General features: G+C 39.2%; 1 protein-coding gene across 1 annotated transcript in view; it reads right to left on the bottom strand.

Annotated features, from left to right (window-relative positions):
• LOC128656442 (major facilitator superfamily domain-containing protein 8-like) overlaps nt 1-20,926 on the bottom strand; it is a 415,013-nt gene that overhangs the window by 293,907 nt on the left and 100,180 nt on the right. The window contains exons 2-3 of the mRNA XM_053710353.1: nt 4,542-4,616; nt 1,068-1,253 (exon numbers count right to left, since the gene is read on the bottom strand). Of these exons, the coding sequence (XP_053566328.1) occupies nt 1,068-1,253; nt 4,542-4,616 (261 nt within the window). The remainder of the gene's footprint in view (nt 1-1,067; nt 1,254-4,541; nt 4,617-20,926) is intronic.

Here is a 20,926-nt window from a genome sequence, read left to right as displayed (position 1 = left end):
CCCCCGGGGGGGAAGCCGTAATTGGAGGATGCCGGAATTGTCATTCCTGGCGTAAGAAGAGGCTTGCGACGGCTGGAGAAGTGCTGGAGCGGCTTGCAGAAAGAAAAGGTAAGTATTTTAACAAAAGCAGTGCAATTTAAAGTTTGATGAATGAAAGTGCCCCTGTTTTTAATAGGATTATTAAAAATCGGGCACTCATTCCTCAAACTTTACATTCACTTTAAGGATCAACACAGGGAACAAATAGGAGCCTGGCAAATGCTCATGACGTGATGACTGCTTAAAATATCTTGGCATCTACTATAGTGGCTGTAGGAAGAGCAATCATACAGTAAACTATAACATTGCTTTTTACTTAACCAATTAAATCTTTATACATTTAAAGTGTTTTTATTACATTTTGTAAGTAAGTCTATTAAAGGGGCCTGAAACACAACATTCATCTTAAATGATTCAGATAGAGCATGCAATTTTTAACTACTTTTTAATTTAGTTCTATTATCAAATTTTCTTCCTTCTCTTGGTATCTTTTGATGAAAAGCAGAGATGCAAGCTCAGTAGTGTGCATGTGTCGGGAACACTATATGGCAGCAGTTTTGAAATAATGTTATCCATATGCAAGAGCACTAGATGGTAGCACTATTTACTGCCATGTAGTGCTTCAGACCTACCTAGATAACTCTTCAACAATGGATAACATGGGAACAAAGCAAATTTCATAATAGTATTTTGGAATCTTTTTTAATTGATGAGCTCTGTCTGAATCACAAAATAAATGTTGGGGTTTGTATCCCTTTAACTGTGCTAGTAAGGAGCACAGACAAAGGAAAAAACAGATGCAGTTTGATACAAAATGGCTGTAATAAACTATTGATCAATAACAGTGAGATAGTAAAAACAAGAAGAATAAACTACGTGACACATTGTCAGGAGACTTTAATATAATACAGTAAAAAGTAATAAATAAAGTGACAAAAACAGTTAGATGATACAAATAGTGTAAGATAACAGAGGTAAGATTTTTATATTAAACCCCCCCCCCCCCCACAACTAATGGTTTCTCTTGCCTGCAATTTCAAAGCAGTTACTTAACAGGATGACATTCTTTGTTCTTCCAGTGCGATCTGTCCAGTGCCCGAATAAAGGACCAGATAAGAGTTCAGTGAGACTGAATGCAGAGAGAACAAGGCCCAAGAAAAAAGGGTGAGCCCCCAATGACTGCAGATACAACCATACTGTAGGCAGGATGACAGCTACAGGGGAGAAATATACATTTATATAACCATATCAATCACAGAATCATTCAATATAAAAGGAAATAATTCAGTACAGCCTCACATGCAGTAACATGAGATGGACATGTTAAATATGTGTTTATATACAATACAACAACAGTTTAAATTAGGGGGAGATAAAAGGGGAGTTTAAAATCCTCCACTACGCACAAAATATAGAAAAAATAACTCATTGTGTAGTTCATTAACAAATCTAGACAGGCCCAGAGGCTTGTTTTCCCACAGAAAACCTCTGAATTACATTGTTTCCAATGCAGCAAAGGATTCTGGGTAAGATATGCAAATTAAGTACACAATGACACACCTTTTTACTTCAGTCTGCTTTTCAGCAGGTTCCCTTAACGCCAAAGTATCACTGTTCACACAGCTTATAAACTTAGCTAGCATTGTGTACTTAATTTGCATATCTTACCCAGAATCCTTTGCTGCATTGGAAACAATGTAATTCAGAGGTTTTCTGTGTGGAAACAAGCCTCTGGGCCTGTCTAGATTTGTTAATGAACTACACAATGAGTTATTTTTTCTATATTTTGTGTGTAGTGGAGGATTTTAAACTCTCCCCCTAATTTAAAATGTTGTTGTATTCTGCCCGGAATCAACTTCACCCAGCAGTGATTCTAACCTTCTCCCAGCTGATGAGTGGCAAAAACCACGAAACAGTCTGTCCTGGGATGGTTATGAATCACTGCACTAACCCTAGCTAAGTTTATAAGCTGTGTGAACAGCGATACTTTGGCGTTAAGGGAACCTGCTGAAAAGCAGACTGAAGTAAAAAGGTGTGTCATTGTGTACGTAATTTGCATATCTTACCCAGAATCCTTTGCTGCATTGGAAACAATGTAATTCAGAGGTTTTCTGTGGGAAAACAAGCCTCTGGGCCTGTCTAGATTTGTTAATGAACTACACAATGAGTTATTTTTTCTATATTTTGTGCGTATTGGAGGATTTTAAACTCGCCTTTTATCTCCCCCTAATTTAAAATGTTGTGTATTCTGCCCGGAATCAACTTCACCCAGCAGTGATTCTAACATTCTCCCAGCTGATGAGTGGCAAAAACCATGAAACAGTCTGTCCTGGGATGGTTATGAATCACTGCACTAACCCTAGCTAAGTTTATAAGCATATCTTACCCAGAATCCTTTGCTGCATTGGAAACAATGTAATTCAGAGGTTTTCTGTGGGAAAACAAGCCTCTGGGCCTGTCTAGATTTGTTAATGAACTACACAATGAGTTATTTTATATATATATACACACACACACAAACACACACATATTTAGCCATGTATCTGTATGTAACTTTATGTTAAAACCCTTTGGCTTTATGTTAAAGCCCTTTGGCTTAAAGTGATGGTAAATCCAAGCGTTTAATAAACGCTAGGATTTACCATCACTTAAAATCAAGGGGAGTTTCATTCATCAACCGTGTAATAAAGGGTTCTAAACTCACCCTTTCTGTGCCTTTGCACAGCACTAAATACAGAGGCTCCGGCCGCCCACAGCACAACGATCTTCTACCAATGAGGTGCCCAGTGGCGAAACTACAGGGGGTGCAGAGGTCGCAGCTGCGACTGGGCCCCTGAGGATGGGGGCCCATTTTTTTTTTTTCTTCAATAAAAAACGTTGACCTGCCACTGCCTGCACTGATATCATAAGAGTGTGACAAGATGCTTTACTAGTGTCTACAGGGGTTAGTGTTTCTGTTTTACCCATTGGTGTTTATGGGTGTATGTATGTATGTGACTGTGTGTGTATTTATGCATGTATGTGTGTGTGTGTGTGTGTGTATGTTTGTGGAATCAGCAAATTACAGACCTTGTTACTACAGCATGGGGGGGGGCAGGGGGTAAACAGTGTCACTATACAGTACCCCTATATACAGTACGGGGGGGATGGACCATGTCACTGACTACTGTGGTCACTTTATAAAGTACTGGGGCGGGTAGAGTCAGGCCAGCCATCTCACCGGCAGATTACAGACTGTGTCACTAACTCACTATATACAGTACTGGGAGGTTAAACAGTGTCACTATATACAGTAATAGGGGGTCAGACCATCTCACAGACTGTGGGCACAGGGTACCTCCTTTTGCAGACATGTAATCTGATTCACATTTTTTTGTTTGTTAAATGTAAAAAAAAAAGGAAAAAGATATTTATCAAATTCACCTTTTTTAGGGGGTAGGTAGGGGGGAGTGGGGGGCCCTTCTTAGATTCTTGTACCTGGGCCCTGTGGTTTCTAGTTACGCCTCTGGAGGTGCCGCCCGCACCTCTGAACCAATAGCCTTGCGTGCATACAGAAACCTGTCAGTTGACACACACCGCTATTGGTTCAGAGGTGCAAACGTCACTTCATTAAAGGAGATCATTATGCCGCAAGCAGCTGTAGTCACTGAATTTAGCGCTGTGCAATGGCCCAGAAAGGGTGACTTTAGCACCCTTTTTTACATGGTTGATGAATGAAACTCCCCTTGATTTTTTAATGATGGTAAATCCTAGCGTTTGTTAAACGCTTGCATTTACCGTCACTTTAAGCTATCTAAAGCACTAATTAAGTCTATAATTTAACAGTAAAGGGACATTATACACTCGATTTTTCTTTACATAAATGTTTTGTAGATGATGTAATTATATGTCCCATCTGGGAGTGTTTTTGTAAAAATCATAAGTTTTGCATATTTTTAAATAACAGTGTGCTGATTTTCAGACTCCTAACCAAGCCCCAAAGTTTTAAATGTATACTGATGTCTACGGACTCCTGGTTGTGTAATGGGTCTTTTCATATGCAGGGGAGGGGGGTGTCTGCCTCCTCCTACTTTCCCAGCCCGTTTCAGTGGGTCTCCCAGCCTAACCTCATCAACAGTGCTTAACTGGAAACTTCTAAGTAAGTTCTTAAAAGGTTTTATACTGGATTTTAATATAAGTAATTTGTGCATATTCATCTTTATGGTAGTGTCTATTACATCCAGTTATATGACAATTGGTGTATACTCATATACTGTCCCTTTAATTCCTTTAGAGATAATTTGTGCAAAAACATTAAAACAATTTAATATTAGCTAATTTTTGCTCAGTATTAGCTAAAAACTTTAAGCCAGGTGGACAGTAAAATCAGATCGGTGGTGCACCCATTAAATAGGTCCTGGGAAGAACACTGACTTCACCTCATAGCTATAAAACCGGGGCTTCTGAAGGTGTGAAAGGAGCAAGAGTCTGATATTTAATGTCTAGCATGACTGAAAACTCACCATACTCAATGCCACTGAGTAGAAAGAGGAACCCGATAACCACATTTGTCAGTTTTTGCTTCCTCTGCATTTGTTCTAGAAGATAAAAACAACATAATCATGAATACTATAAGCACAAACATTTAAAGGGACACTAAACAAATTTCAAGCACCTCCCTCTAATCATGGGTGCTGCCATTTTGGAACCTAGGTTACACTGCAGGTATGTAAGGATAGTTGCTACACATGTGCAAACAGGTCAGCACTGGAAGGTAGTGAATGATAGATCTCAGTATGGCAACACCCATGGGAGGAGGGGAATAACCGCAATAATATGCTTCTAAAATGTATTTTGTGTTTAATGTCCCTGTAAGAGGCAGTAGCCTTGTAACCTCTCTATCAAATAACTAAAGAGAAGCCTCATGCAAATATATATGAGACACAGGAATGCCCTTTAAACCAAAAACCATCACCACAAATACAGGAGATTTTTAAACCTAAACATCTAATATGTATTTATTCTGATGCTGAACAACAGATCCAGCAAAAGCATAATAAGGCAGAAAACCATGAATTAACTTTAATGGTACACAAAGAAAGACAGAAGGAAAAATTTACTGTGGACCAAGCACTTGTAGGATGTACCTAAAATTAAAATATTATAGGACAGTAAAATAGAACATTGATTTTTAGGGGCTAATTGTTTGGACAAGAAGCTTTTATTTTCACATCAATGTTACACAGAAAAATACTCACACAAATCTGAGTTATTTAATTAGTAATACCACATTTTCAATCTACTCTTGAATGCAGAGGATGACACAGTGTCATCCTCCTCACTAACCTTAGATATCGCGCCCATCTGGAAGGTCCACTTTCTGAGTGGATCCTGGGGACTCCCCACACTGCAGCAGGGAAAGGAGACTGCAATTGTCAGTATTAAAGGGATAGATAAGTCAAAATTAAACCTGCAGGATTCAGATAGAGCATGTAATTATTAAACACCTTTAAATTCACTTCTATTTTCAAATGTGCTTTGTTCTCTTAGAATCCCTTGCTGAAAAATAATACGCACACATCATTTGCTAGTGGGAGCTGCTGCCGATTGGTGCCTGCACATATTTGTTTCTTGTGATTGGCTAACTAGATGTGTTCAGCTACCTGCCAGTAGTGCAATGCTGTTCCTTCAGCAATGGATAACAAGAGAATGAAGCAAATTTGATAATAGAAGTAAATTGGAAAGTTGTTTAAAATTGTATGTTCTCTCCAAATCATAAAATATTTTTTTTGGTTTACTATCCCTTTAATCAGAACACATACCTGACATAACTATATGTGTTTGTAAAGACATCACAGTGAACAAGGAAAACCTGCAACTGCAGAGATTTCCTTGTTAGGAAAACTGTGACTGGGGGTAGGATTATCTCCTAGACCAGTGATGGATAACCTTGGCATCCCAAGTGTTTTGAAACAACATTTCCCATGATGCTTAGGCACTCTGCAGTCTAGTTGAGCATTATGGGATATGTAGTTCCAAAACATCAGGGGTGCCAAGGTTAGTCATCCTAGACCAATTACAAAAACAAGACCCCCTCATCCAAAAGAGGGAAGCTTACCGTTGCCCCTATAAGATACAGGTGATCATCATAAAATGCCAAAAACATACAACAGCAATTCTGTTTACCTTGAGGCTAGCTGCTACCCCCCACATTTGTGCTAGAGGAACAAGGGGACGAATCATCCACCCATGTAGACAGTGTGCAGTGTTTAATGAGAGGACACTTTTAAAGTACCTCTCCCCACCATACGAGACCCAGTTTGGAAGATTGTTGGGTCTCATATCCTTTTATTAATAAGTGATTGCCATAATCCAGCTTTCTTTTTTTTTTTGTTAAATGAGTGGTTATGTGTCTATCCAGTTGTCATAGTGATTGCCATAGTAATGACAAATACCTCACAACATTCCATTTTGGTGGTTCTGGTGATTGTAAGAAGCCTTTATTCCCCACTCAACATAGAAATATATCAGACCCCTTTCATTTGAAAGAGTGAGCGTCACGCTCTGCAGAGCGGGTTTGGGGGTAAGGAGCATATGCAAGGTGGTGGCAGGCTTAGGACTGTCTTAAAGGGACAGTCAACACAACAGTAGTTTTAACATGTATCAATAAAGTTGCCCTAGATCGTTTTTTCAAAATATATGCCAGTTTTTAAAGATAAGTTTTCCAGTTAAATCACTTACTTTTCCCCCTGCTGCCGTTTTAAAATGTCTGTGTAGCTCCGCCCCTTTTTCATCATCCGTGACATTATGAAAATCCTGTGTTCACTCTAATTGTTCTAAGCTACTCGTAACCCATTTTTCGCTTATGCGCAATGCGCCTATTGTACTCTGGACATTTTCTTTCCATTGCTTTGGTGTCAGTGTTGTGTAGGGGCCACATTAGAGCTTGCATTGTTAATGTTTTTTGTAAATCAGGTTCCAATACTTTGGGGACAGGACAAACAAGGCACGGTCCTTAAATTGAACTATATAGGGGCACATATTACCTTCATTAGTTTGTGCTATATTTGTGAAGGAGCACATCAGTATTTAGGGGTCAGCATCATTGACTAGATCTCAGTAGTTGGGGCACTCAGTCTAATGCAACATTATTGGCTGAAGGAAATCCTCTTGTTGGCATTATTGGAGAGGTGGCAGGCTGGGATGGGCATTATGCTTTGTTAGTAATTGGGAGATAAAAAGTGGCTTTAATTGGGCATGGGAAACCATAAAGACAGCAATATTTGTAATCTCTTATTATCTATATCAGCAATTTGTGCTGTGTAAATTCAGATGCCGGTTATCTGGGCTGTAAATGTCATCGCTCTGATACACAGATGGTACCAGGCTAGTACACTGTCCTGTTATCGGTCAGCTTCACAGCTAGTACCTGAAAGTTATCTCCACTTTCTGTTACAGGGCTGTACTTCCTTCTCTTTGCCATATGTAAGGTATCCTTCTTCTGCCTGTCACATTTAACTGCCTCTAGCCCTTAACCAGTATCTTCATATTTTGGCCTTACTGGAAACTTCTGGTTTTCTCTTTACTTCAAAGAGATAAGAGAAACCCAGTGTATCGTTTTAGCAATCAATACATGATTAGTCCACAGTAAATGAGAGCTAGAACCTGGGTTATACTTTTAACATTGGCTTTTATGGTCCCCTGCTACGCATGTGAGTCTTAGTCTATTTGATACAGTCTGATCACATTGGCAATTGTATGCTTTCTATCAACATTATTAATATTACAAAAACATGTAAAATATTGAATGTAAAATATTGAGTATAAACCTTCCCAGCTCTTCAAAAATCAAAAATAAAATAGCTAGTGTATATATATCTTAAACTACATGTCCAGTAAATTATGGTGCTGTATTTATTATGGGTGTTATTGTGTTGCATATAGAACAGCAATTATCATGACTGATCTTGCAACTATTATTTATATACGTGTTCTCTGAATGGTACACCCTTTTTTAGTTCACTACTAGTATCTACATTTTCATTACATTTTATTCATTTCATTTTATTTCCCCGTCATGTATTTGTGCCGCTATGGGATTTCTTCATTACATTATAGCCACCGCAATATAGCATCCTCTATTTATTTCTATTTGTGTTATACTTTATACATCTTGCATGGATTCTAATATTGTAATAGTGCACGCTGTCAGTCCCGGACAGGAGAGGGGTTTGGCATTTCTTTGGTCCAGTATTGGTTAAGAGAAGGGGGCGGGTTAATTATATGTTCACCTATCACATTTGTTTTACCTATTTTTAAACAGGTGTGGGACACAACACTGTAGGCTATGACTACGGAGCACTTCCGAAACGCGTAAACCATACAGTGCTGCGCCCTCTACACCAAACTGACTTTGCTGTGTTACCGCTATTTTAATAATATGAATAAAGAATTTGTTTTTATGGATCAGTTGGAGCCTTGTGTCCTTTGAAAACTTTCCCTTTACTTCCCCACGTGACCTCTCTTCAAGAGCTGCAGTTGTGCAGAGTGTGCCAGGATTCCAAGCAGTGATCTTATGGGGAAGCTATTGGGACTGACGTGATCCCAGAGTCCATTATTCTAGAAAGTGGAGATAACTTTCAGGTACTAACTGTGAGATCTAGTAAAGGATGCTGACCCCTAAATACCGATGTGCTCCTTCACAAATATAGCACAAACTAATGAAGGTAACATGTGCCCCTATATAGTTCAATCTAAGGACTGTGCCTTGTTTGTCCTGTCCCCAAAATATTGCAACCTGATTTACAATAAACAAAAAACATTAACAATGCTAGTTCTAATGTGGCCCCTACACACACTGACACCAAAGCAATGGAAAGAAAGTCTCCAGAGTACAATAGGCGCATTGTGCATGTGCGAAACGCGGGTTACGAGTAACTTAGAATAATTAGAGTGAACACAGGATTTTCATCATGTCACGGATGATGAAAAAGGGGCGGAGCTACATGGACATTTTAAAACGGCAGCAGGGGGAAAAGTAAGTGATTTAACTGGAAAACTGATTATCTTTAAAAACTGGCATATATTTTGAAAAAACAATCTAGGGCAACTTTATTGATACATGTTAAAACTACTTTTGTGTTGACTGTCCCTTTAAATACTGAATACATGTGCTTCATTATGGAATTACTCCTTTTAGGCATGGTTTAGTAACAGACAAGCAAGCAAGTTGATTGTACTGGAAATGGAGACTTAGAGACTGGACACAGGATAGGCGAGCAGGTACGCCCACACTAGAACTGGAGTCTGAGGTAATGCCCATGACAGGGCCAGAAACAAGAGTGCCCACTGTAAGGCCAGAAAAAAAAGAGTGCCAACTTATGCCAAAGACAGGAATGCCCACTGGAGGCCGAGACAGGAATGCCCACTGGAGGCCAAGACTGGAGTGCCCACTGGAGGGCCAAAGACAGGAGTGCCAACTCCAAGGCTGAGACTAGAACAGGATACAGATGCTTGGCAGAGACCCTCTGCAGGGCTTGCGTACTGAAGTAGGATACTGGTGTGTGGCAGACACTCTGCAGGGCTTGGGTACATGAGTAGGACACTGGTGCTGGGCAGATGCCCTCTGCAGGGTTAGGATAATGGATCAGGATATCAGTGCTTGGTAGAAACCCTATGATGGGCTAGGGTACTGGAGCAGGATACTGGTCCTTGGCAGATGGTTTCTGCAGGGCTAGGGTACTGGGGCAGGATACCTGTGCTTGCCAGACGACCTCTGCAGGGCTTTGGTATTGGAGCAGGATACCAGTGATTGACAGACACGCTCTGCAGGGCAAGGGTACTGGAGCAGGATGCCAGAGAAGCAGTAAGATGCCACAGGAAAGACTGGAAGCAGAGACAGGCTGGTACTGAGCGAATAGCGAGGAGACAAGGTGAGGGTCAGAAACCTGAGAGCAGTCAGAAAAGTCAACACATCCAGGAAGATTCAAATAGAATAGGCAAGAAAAAAAAGTAAGCAGAGGACACGCCGGATTAAGGAACCAAACAGGAAATTCAGCTAAATTCAGAGGCACTAACAACAGGAACAAGATGAACCACAATGTCAGGGCAGGGAGTGGTCTGTGCATAGCAGCCTTTTATAGGAGAGCAAATTTCAGAACAACCTGCAGTTGGCAAGAAGGTGGAGCCAGAGAGCAATCCACTGCAGATAACAGGAAACATTCACAGAATAAGGTCTTCTGGTGGCACAGGAACAGAGAAACAGGCTGTAAACTAGGAGTCCCAGGTTCAAATCCTAGGACGACCGTGACAGTGAGATCCCTTAATTCATGTCCTTTTAACAATGATCACCTGGCAGCATCATCAAGTCTTATTTTATTGTGCTGTTGATGATAGGGCTCATAGATCAATGTGTCTCTAAAATAATAATTTAAAAAAAAATTACATGGGGGGAATTCGGATGGCAGCCATGTTCAGACAAAGCAATGTGTGCTCTGCATTGAGGGCCATTTAATCTACTATAAATCTTAAAATTCTCAAGATATCAGTACTTTCTCTTGAAAGATTATGTCCTTATAGTTCTTCCAGCATCATCTGAATATTTTATTTTTGATGGAAGGATGGTACATCTGTATCTTGATGCTGGATACACGGAACAGAGAAGCCTAGGCTGCCATGAACACCTGCACCGTAAAAGTTGCAGAACTCTTGTGGTGATGGTATCCCCCGAACAAATGTAGAGGATCTGTCCTTTGGGTTTTTGGAGAGACTGCACACCTGTCATGCCGCGCCGCTCTAGCTGTTGCTAGGGGCGCGGCGTCTGCTACCCTGCTCGTTATCAGGGGTTGTGTCGGCTCCTGTGGCGTGCCGCGCTGACATCATCACAGCACGCTCTTCTCTCTGAAGCCCTGTGGCACGAATCCTGCACCTACATAAGTTGCTCTGTAACAATCTTTCATTGCCCAAGTATAGGTGTTACTTTGTGTGCTCCTGGGAGTGATAGATTACTGTATTCTGGATTGCTATATTGTTAACAAACTCTGCCTGTCTGACTACTCTGCTTGCTTAACCCCTAAAGTACTGGATTGCCTCACTGTTAATGAACTCTTCCTGTCTGACTACTCTGCTTGCTTAACCCCTAAAATACTGGATTGCCATACTGCTGCTGAACATTGCCTGTCTGACCACTCTACCTGTTTATCCCTTGAACCCTTGGACTGCCTTACAGTTGCCAAACCCTGCCTGCCTGACCATTCTAGTGGTTTACCTTTGAACTGCCACTGGTTTCTCTACCTGTTACTGTCAAAGGCTATCCTGTTGTCTTCAGTCCTTCAAGTGGTCTACCCTTGAACAACCTAACCGCTGATTCCCTGCCTGTTGCCGCCAAAGACTATCTTGCCTATAGTGAGTACCGCTTTCCTCATCTTGCGAACTTTCTCTGCTCTGAGATATTCCTTATCATTCCGGCTTGACGCCGGGATAACAAGACTACTGGCCAAGTTTGGTCTGATAGTGGAATATCCCACGAGCATTACATCACCATGGTTATAGCCACTTCTCCTGTATGTATCCAAACAACTCATACCATAGGAAATGGCAGAGACAGTCCGAACTTTGAAGTAGATTCCCTGCCTGTTGCCGCCAAAGACTATCCTGCATATAGTAAGTACCGCTTTCCTCATCTTACGAACTTTCTCTGCTCTGGGATATTCCCTATCATTCCTGCTTGACGCCGAGATAACAAGATTACTGGCCAAGTTCGGTCTTTAAAGTAGAATTTTAAAAGTTCAACATTAATTCCAAGTTGATGATAAACAAAAAGAGCACTCTGTCTCCCTAGGGGGCACTATATCATAAAGTGCGAATATATAATGTAAATAAGATTTGTAATCTTTTTTCCTTTTTACTCCTTGGTGAAATGCACAATCTAGATGCAGCTCCTCTCTTACTTCACAAAAGAGTAATAGAGATCCTAGATGAATAAATCAGAGGGCGCTTCATGTGTATATAAGTAGTTAAACAACCAGTGTGAATAATAGTGTAGGGTACTCACAATATGTTGCAGCACTCTGTTGTGCTTGTAGATGCGTTCTAGAGAATCAGAGTGCTCCAGCTCACTGAGCAAAGGTTAGACAGCTTCCTCCAAAGAATTCATACAAATCAGATACATATGTATGACAATCAATTGTTTAATAAAAAAACATAAAATGGGAGGACTTCCGGGCGGCGGCCATCTTAGTGGTCGCACTGAGCTTCAGCTCCTTCAGCTCTCTTTAAAAACTCACTATTTCTGGGAGTCAGAAGTAAATATACGCTTTTTAAAATAGTGAGGAAGCTTAGCTGTTGGCGTCCTGATCTGAGACATATAGGGTTTTGGACTGTAACGAGGCGTAATAGCCGTCAGTACCGGATAATATCTTTAGAGGCCTTCCCCTATACTTGTAGCCTCTACATCTTCCCCAAACTAACTGTGCCTGAGTGCGCAGCAACCTAAATATACCAATAAGGAGGAGTTTTATACTTCACTAAGAGCTCAACTAGATGCCTTTGAACAGCTGATGGACCGCAAGTTTACCGACCTAAGAAACACATGCAGATCGTCGACAAGACAGCCAGATTTACTACCAAGAGTTGATGAGATTACACAAACGGATACAGCCACGGCATGGCCAATGCAGCCTTCAGATCAGAGACCAATGCGGAATCAGCAGGCTACGATACACGGATCTTCCCAACCATTTAAGCACGGGTCGATCTGGAGATCAGAGCGACGGATGGGAAATATGCCTGAGGTATGGAGTATGAATAGTCTGTCAATACCCTCGGCCCCCCTAGAGTGGGATGCTGCTGATCCCCCTGGAGGCGGTGAAAGGCCAGTGGCTTCGGAAGAAAGTAAGATCTCAGAAAATTACTATGTACAAGCACGCCACAAAATCTTTATGATGGGGCCGTCCTTAGAGGCATATCAACCTACCTGGTCGATGATTGGGGTAAGCAGCATGCAGGACTATTAGTTAAGAATCAGGTTCCTGTTATTGTTCCAAGCCCCCAATGCAGCCACGCTTTTTGTGTGAGCGATCTGCAGGCCTTCCTCATGGAACTTTCCGATGGGTGTTGTGATGCCATCAAAACGAGTACAAGCAAGTACATATTACAACCTCCTATCATGATCGTCGCAACTTTTTTTCTACGCAGAGGATTTCAGGGACTTGCTTTGAACACACCATTACACTCTGTGCAACGGACCCTGGCAGGCAAAACTGGCATTGGCTAAGCTGCAGATGTTTATACCTGAGTCTGCACTCTGTTTCGAGTGGTACTACTTCAAATTTCACCCACTTAGTCTAAATATACCTTTGTAATTTTTCTAGCCTGCTATGGCTAACAAATATCAAGAAGGTGGATTCATGTACTCTACCAGTATGGCATACAATATCAAACTATTAGACATGTCTAAATTTCAGAAGGGCTTAAATTATTGAATAAGTATAGAGCTTTGTACTATAACACACATAATACAAGTGACCTGAAGGTGTTTCTTAACATTGTTCCTCCCTTAATCCTTAAATAATTGATAAGTTGCTCTTCATAGTCACATATCATAGTGGCATATTTATAGGATTTTAAAGCTTTCATGCCTGCCCCATAATTGAATAATTCACATATGTCCCCTCCTTACAGACACAGAAAGAGGTCCCTTGTGTGTTTTGGGTTCCATATCCCTTTCTCTCCCCTATACAGAATATTTAAGCACTCAGGAAGCCCAAGAGAGACCCATGTCTTTTGAGTAGAGACAACTCTTTAATATATCTATTACAAACTAGGGGGAATTACTCTTACTTTTATTATTTAAACCTCCTCCATTCATTTCTCTAAAAAAAAAAAAATACTCATATCTTGTACTCTATGTTTATTCATATGTTTTTAAAGGTCCAAAAATGACCATATATATCAGTTGAGATCCTCTCCAGTTTCATATTTTATTTTTAGGGTATGAATGTGACCCGATTCAGTTTGAGAGGTATTACATTATTAATCTAAACTAAAATGAGACTTCATTGAATAATGTTCATTTATGTTGCTAATGTTGACAGATTTGTTTGTGAACAGGCCTGAGTTTTTAGACAATTTCTCTGTGTAAGAGTATTTACAAAACTGTTGTCCAGACTATTTTTTTTTTTTAATTAGTTATTATTGCAAGCCATTTTTCCCTTTTTTGCTATTGTTTGTCCTAATTCACACACAAAAGGGTATCTGGTATATTCGTATATGGACACTTGCACATTTACCTATTACAGTGGTATGCTTGCAAAGCTGATGTTTAGCGGCTTACTTTATATCTCAGCCTGTTTGTCATTTTTCTATATGATCTTGCCTTCGATGTAAATAGACGTATTGTTGATGTCTATTTTATGTACTCCAAAAATCTCAATAAAATATTATATTTAATAAAAAAACATAAAATGATTGAAACAAAGGGGTTGAAACATTCATTCAGAGCCCCTATAAAATGCAACGCGTTTCTCTGCTAACACAGTTAGCAGAACTATTGTGGGGATGGTATCCCCATAACAGATGTAGAGGATCAGTCATTTGGTTTTCTGGAGAGACTGCACACCATGGTTATAGCCACTTCTCCTGCATATATCCAAACAACTCATACCATAGGAAATGACAGAGACAGTCCGAGCTTTGAAATAGAGTTTTAAAAGTTCAACATTAATACCAAGATGCAAATAAAAAGTATTACCTCACCATCAGCTCACATTGGCTAACATCCAATGCGTTTCCTGCCTGTACGGCACTTAATCATATCCAAACAACTGCAGAGATAGTAAAGCAGAGGAGAAGGGACTTGACTACCATGGAGATTGAGGAGGGGGAAAGTTTTCCTACACAACCTTCTGAACTAGAACCCAGTGGTTGCAGTTATTGTTATCCTCTATGTTACATGTCTCCTTTCTGAGCTGAATGTATAAGTTGGAATTTCTTCTCTAATATACAGTATTGATATTGTTTACTTAAAAGGATAGGAAAGTCAAAATTAAACTTACATGATTCAGATAGAGCATATCATTTTAAGGCACTTTTAAATTCACTTCCAGTTTCAAATGTGCTTCGTTCTCTTGGTATCCCTTGTTGAAAAAGAATACACACATATCCTACACTAGTGGGAGCTGCTGCTAATTGGTGCCTGCACACATTTGTCTCTTGTGATTGGCTAACTAGATGTATTCAGCTAGCTGCTAGTAGTGCAATGCTGTTCCTTTAGCAAAGGATAAAAAGACAATGAAGCAAATTTGATAATAGAAGTTAATTGGAAAGTTGTTTGAAATTGTATGTTCTATCCAAATCATGAAAGAAAGTTTTGTGGTTTCCTGTCCCTTTAAATCTCACCACGCCTTTATATGGAGAGGAATACTCTTAATACTTAATATCACATATCAGATTATATTGCAGCTCTAAACAATATCCTTCAGTATTTCAGACATAACCAGCTTTTACTAATGCACCTTAAAAAGTCTCAGCAGTAAGAACTTAGTATCTGTAACCTCCTCCGTTTTGTTAGTCTTCATGGGTTTGACATTGATCCCAAGGTTCATACCCTTTTTAATTATCCCTCCTTTATGCTATGGAAAATATAAATGTGACCTTTGCAGAATTGAAAAGATAATAGCAAATGAAAATCCAGCTTTTATTATATATATTATGCCACCAAATTACCTCCTTATTACAATTATATGCAATTGTATGTTCTGATCTTGAAATATGCATAGGGTCCTTAGATGGCAAATTCTACTTTTTGGACCAATAGCCTTTACCTTTATCCTAGAAATGTCAGAGGGTTTCAACAGTAGCTTCATTAATCCTTTAGAAGAATCGTTATTTCAAGGGGAGAGCTATTTTCTTTTTCATATTTGCAGATGGTATATTTGACAGTATTTTATATAATATTTACATTTTATTTTAATATGACTTTGTTGTTCTACCAGTTAGAATGTTTATTGATATATTTGCCTTACCATTCTGTATTGCTAGAAGTATTTGCCTTTCTCTTTTGTATGACTATTTTGTTCTAAAGTCATAGACCTAGATTTGGAGTTTGGCGTTAGCCGTGAAAACCAGCGTTAGAGGCTCCTCCTTATTTTACAGGTAATTTTGTAATTATTTTAACTATTTTAGCTATTAAATAGTTCTTAACTATTTAATAGCTATTGTACCTGGTTAAAATAAATACAAAGTTACCTGTAAAATAAATATTAATCCTAAAATAGCTATAATATAATTATAATTTATATTGTAGCTATATTAGGATTTATTTTACAGGTAAGTATTTATCTTTAAATAGGAATAATTTATTTAATAAGAGTTAATTAATTTCGTTAGATGTAAATTATATTTAACTTAGGGGGTGTTAGTGTTAGGGTTAGACTTAGCTTTAGGGGTTAATACATTTATTAGAATAGCGGTGAGCTCCGGTCGGCAGATTAGGGGTTAATAAGTGTAAGCAGGTGGAGGCGACGTTGTGGGGGGCAGATTAGGGGTTAATAAATATAATACAGGGGTCGGCGGTGTTAGGGGCAGCAGATTAGGGGTACATAGGGATAATGTAAGTAGCGGCGGTTTACGGAGCGGCAGATTAGGGGTTAAAAATAAAATGCAGGGGTCAGCGATAGCGGGGGGCGGCAGATTAGGGGTTAATAAGTGTAAGGTTAGGGGTGTTTAGACTCGGGGTACATGTTAGAGTGTTAGGTGCAGACGTAGGAAGTGTTTCCCCATAGCAAACAATGGGGCTGCGTTAAGAGCTGAACGCGGCTTTTTTGCAGGTGTTAGGTTTTTTTTCAGCTCAAACAGCCCCATTGTTTCCTATGGGGGAATCGTGCACGAGCACGTTTTTGAGGCTGGCCGCGTCCGTAAGCAACTCTGGTATTGAGAGTTGAAGCTGCGTTAAAAATGCTCTACGCTCCTTTTTTGGAGCCTAACACAGCCTTTATGTGGACTCTCAATACCAGAGTTATTTTTATGGTGCGGCCAGAAAAAAGCCGGCGTTAGTTTTTCGGGTCGTTACCGACAAAACTCCAAATCTAGCGGATAGTAAATTGGCCAGCACAGTTTGCTTTCCAATATATAGTACAATACAGGGGACACACCTGAACAAACAGTAGAGCTGGTTAACGGACACTCTTGTTTCCCAACTACATTCCATTAACAGGAACACTGAAGTGGTTTAGTTGTTATAAGTTCTAATGAAAAGCCTGTACAAATTATTTGTTTAACCCTTGTAGCAACCAAGGATCAGAGAAATGTTTATACAACCGAAGACTAAGCAGAAGTTTATTATGTTGCCATGTATTCATTTGTATGTAATCTCTGATTATTGAGTTACATACAGATAGGAATTGTATTTGTTGTTTCTAAAGCACCAAATTCAGCTTTCATCTGATTATCTTTTAAACTGTATCCATTATGTCATCATGATAATATATTTGAAAAATGTGTATGTTTTTCTATAGTGTACAATTTTCTTTTTAACAAATGTAATCCATTTATTTTTAAGTTGCAATCATTTTGGCGTTGCACTTCTCTCGCTTTCTTTATTTTAGGGGCAATACTGACACAAAATTACAAGCTAAAGTCAAAAGCTCAAAATGATTTTCTATACTTTCAAAATACAAAATCATTACCTGGTTAGCAAGGCTAAACTACTACAACCTAATAATGGGCAAGATTACAAGTGGAGTGCTAATTTATCGCACGCCCGCAAACAGGCAAGTTTGCCGGTTTGCAGGCACGAGATAAATAACCAGCCATTACAAGTTGGTTATCGATACCGTAAGCTCGCAGTCGCAATTAGCACTTATAAAATTAACCAGAGATCAGATCTCTGATTCATTTTATAAATGTACACAAAATGCCCACAAACTTAAAGGGACAGTATACACCAATTTTCATATAACTGCATGTAATAGACACTACCATAAAGAATAAGATGCACACATACTGATATAAAAATCCAGTATAAAACTGTTTAAAAACTTACTTAGAAGCTCTCAGTTTAGCTCTGTTGAAAAGGTAGTCGGAAAGCCCACTGCAAGTGAGAAATAAGACACTCCCCCCTCCCCCTTCTTTTGCATATGAAAAGACCCTTTACACAAACAGCAGCAAGCTGGAGAAGGTAGCTGACGGTATTCTCATAAAACTTTGGGGCTTGGTTAGGAGTCTGAAAATCAGAGCAATGTTATTTAAAAATAAGCAAAACTATACATTTAAAAAAACAAAAACTTTATGGGCTATATAAAAAGATTATCTACTAAACATTTATGCAAAGAAAAAAATAGTGTATGATGTTCTTTTAAGTTTAATATATTTTATTAAAAATAAAGATAGCAGTATCTTTATTTTTAATAAAATAACCACGAAAAGCTATTTTTTAGTGCTTTAAAGTTAGCGGCTGTCGGGTGTTAATAAAAAAAAAAAAAAACGGCACTGAAAAGTGCTTTTACATTGTGGTCTATGGGAACTGTGTGTTCCCAGTAAATATATATGCTTCTAATCATATATATTTATTTGTTATTATATGTATATACACATATTAACACAAAAATATATATGTATAAAAGCATATACATATATATTTGTTGCCAATTACCCTATTCGCTGCACTAGTCCTGTTGCCGTGTATGATGGCATCAGGCTCCCATTGGAGACTATGGAAGCACTCTCTTGTGAGCGCAATGTTTCCCAGCATTGCTTTCAACTTGTAATACAATAGCGTGCGCTGGTATTACTCAGTGGAGCGACAATATCGATTTCACAAAAGCGTGCTACACTACAGAAAATTGTTAGTGCGGCAGTGAGTGGGAAGTAGGGACGTGGGAGGAGGGGGAAGAAGGGAGAGGGGGGTCTTATAGTGGACAGGGGATTAGAGTGGACGGGGGATTAGAGGGTGGGAAATCGATCTGGGAGGGGAGGGACAGCTACACTACAGAAACATAAGTACCTAAGATGGCGCCTAACAGTTAGAGGGGGAGGTTTAGAGAGCTGTTTGGGGGGGATCCTACACTGCAGGAAATAAAATCTTTTATTAAAAAAAAAAGCCTTATATTTTCATACTGGCAGACTGTCTGCCAGTACTTAAAGTGAAGGTAGACTTTGATGAATGAAAGCCCGTTTTTTAAAAATACTATTAAAAACAGGGGCACTTTCATTCATCAAAGTTTACAAAGCAGCCGTTTTGATTAAAAACTTTCCTTTGTTTCTTTTCACAGCTACAGCAGCTTTCCCCTCCTGGAAATCCTCTCTTCACACGTCAGCAATGACTAATCCGGCTTCCTCCAATCATGGCTTTCCCCCCAGGGTGGTCATTGCCTGAGGCCATGCTGTGATTGGAGGAAGCCGGATTAATCATTGCTGACTTGTGAAGAGAGGATTTCCAGGTAGGGGAAGCTGCTCTGGCTGTGAAAAGAAAAAAAGGTAAGTTTTTAATCAAAACGGCTGCTTTGTAAACTTTGATGAATGAAAGTGCCCCGGGTTTTTAATAGTATTTTTAAAAAACGGGAATTCATTCACCAAAGTTTACCTTCACTTTAAGATGGGGGTTACCAGTGGGGAGTGGGGGAGCAGTTTGAGAGGGATCAGGGGATTGGAAGCGTCAGGTGGGAGGCTAACCTCTACACTAAAACTAAAATTAACCTTACAAGCTTCCTAATTAACCCCTTCACTGCTGGGAATAATAAGTGTGGTGCGCAGCTGCAATTAGCAGCCTTCTAATTACCAAAAAGCAATGGCAAAGCTATATGTCTGCTTTTTTTCATTTGTGCTGTGATTGCACAAGCAGTATGTAAATAATTTCAGTGAGAAACCCAAAGTTTGTGGAAACAGTTGTGTTTTTTTTTTATTTGATCGCATTTGGCGGAACATGTAGCTGCAAGGGATCTAAATGGTCTTGAAAAGCACAAAGCACCCAAAACATTATTTTCACTATGGAGGGTATCTTTAGGGACACATCATAAAAAATCTGAACTGTTCATAGACCTCCAATAGAGTTTAGTTTTTAGTGTAAAAGTTCCTTTATTAAAAAAAGATATACATTTTGTCTGAATAGATACGTGATCACTGTGATGACAGTGATCAATCACTTAGCAGAAAACATGCACCTTCATTTCTACTTTGACACAAAGGGACCATCTATTTTTTAATAACAACCTCAAAATCCTGTAGGCGCCTCTCTTTTAAATATTGATACCCTTCTTGATAACAATTTAGGTCTAGGTTACAAGTGGAGCATTATTTATCACGTGCCCGCAAACATGCAAATTTGACCATTTACGGGAGCATGATAAATAACCAGCAATTACAATTTCTGTAGCAATTAGCGCTCAAAAAATTAACCAGACCTCGCCCAATTGCCCCCCAAAAAATGTGTAGTTGCTTTTAGAAAATAAAAAATTTGCTTTTTTTTTTTTTTTTTAACTGAACTAAGCAGTTTTTAGGGGTTAAATGGAGCGGGTGTGGGGTGTTAGAAAAAAAACAACACTGAAAAGTGCCGTTACATTGTGGTCTATGGGGACTGTGTAAATATATATGTTTATGATTATATACATATATATTTATTTGTTAAAGGAACAGTAGAATAGCATAATTAACATAAGTACATAATAAAATGACAATACAATAGCACTTACTCTGAATATCAAATAAGCAGTGGATTTTTTTCTGACAATTTTATTTTTCTCCCATTTTCCTGCCCCTGTATCATGTGAAAGACATCAGCCAATCACGGACTAGTATATGTATACCCTGTGAGCTTGTGCACATGCTCAGTAGGAGCTGGTACCTCAGAAAGTGTGAATATAAAAAGACTGTGCAAAATTTATGGAAGTAAATTGGAAAGTCTCTTAAAACTGCA

Source organism: Bombina bombina, chromosome 4 (genome assembly GCF_027579735.1).
Source record: "Bombina bombina isolate aBomBom1 chromosome 4, aBomBom1.pri, whole genome shotgun sequence".
NCBI classification, from domain to species: Eukaryota; Metazoa; Chordata; class Amphibia; order Anura; family Bombinatoridae; genus Bombina; species Bombina bombina.
The sequence above is the reverse complement of the archived record's forward strand: the minus strand, read 5'-3'. Positions and strand labels throughout refer to the sequence as shown.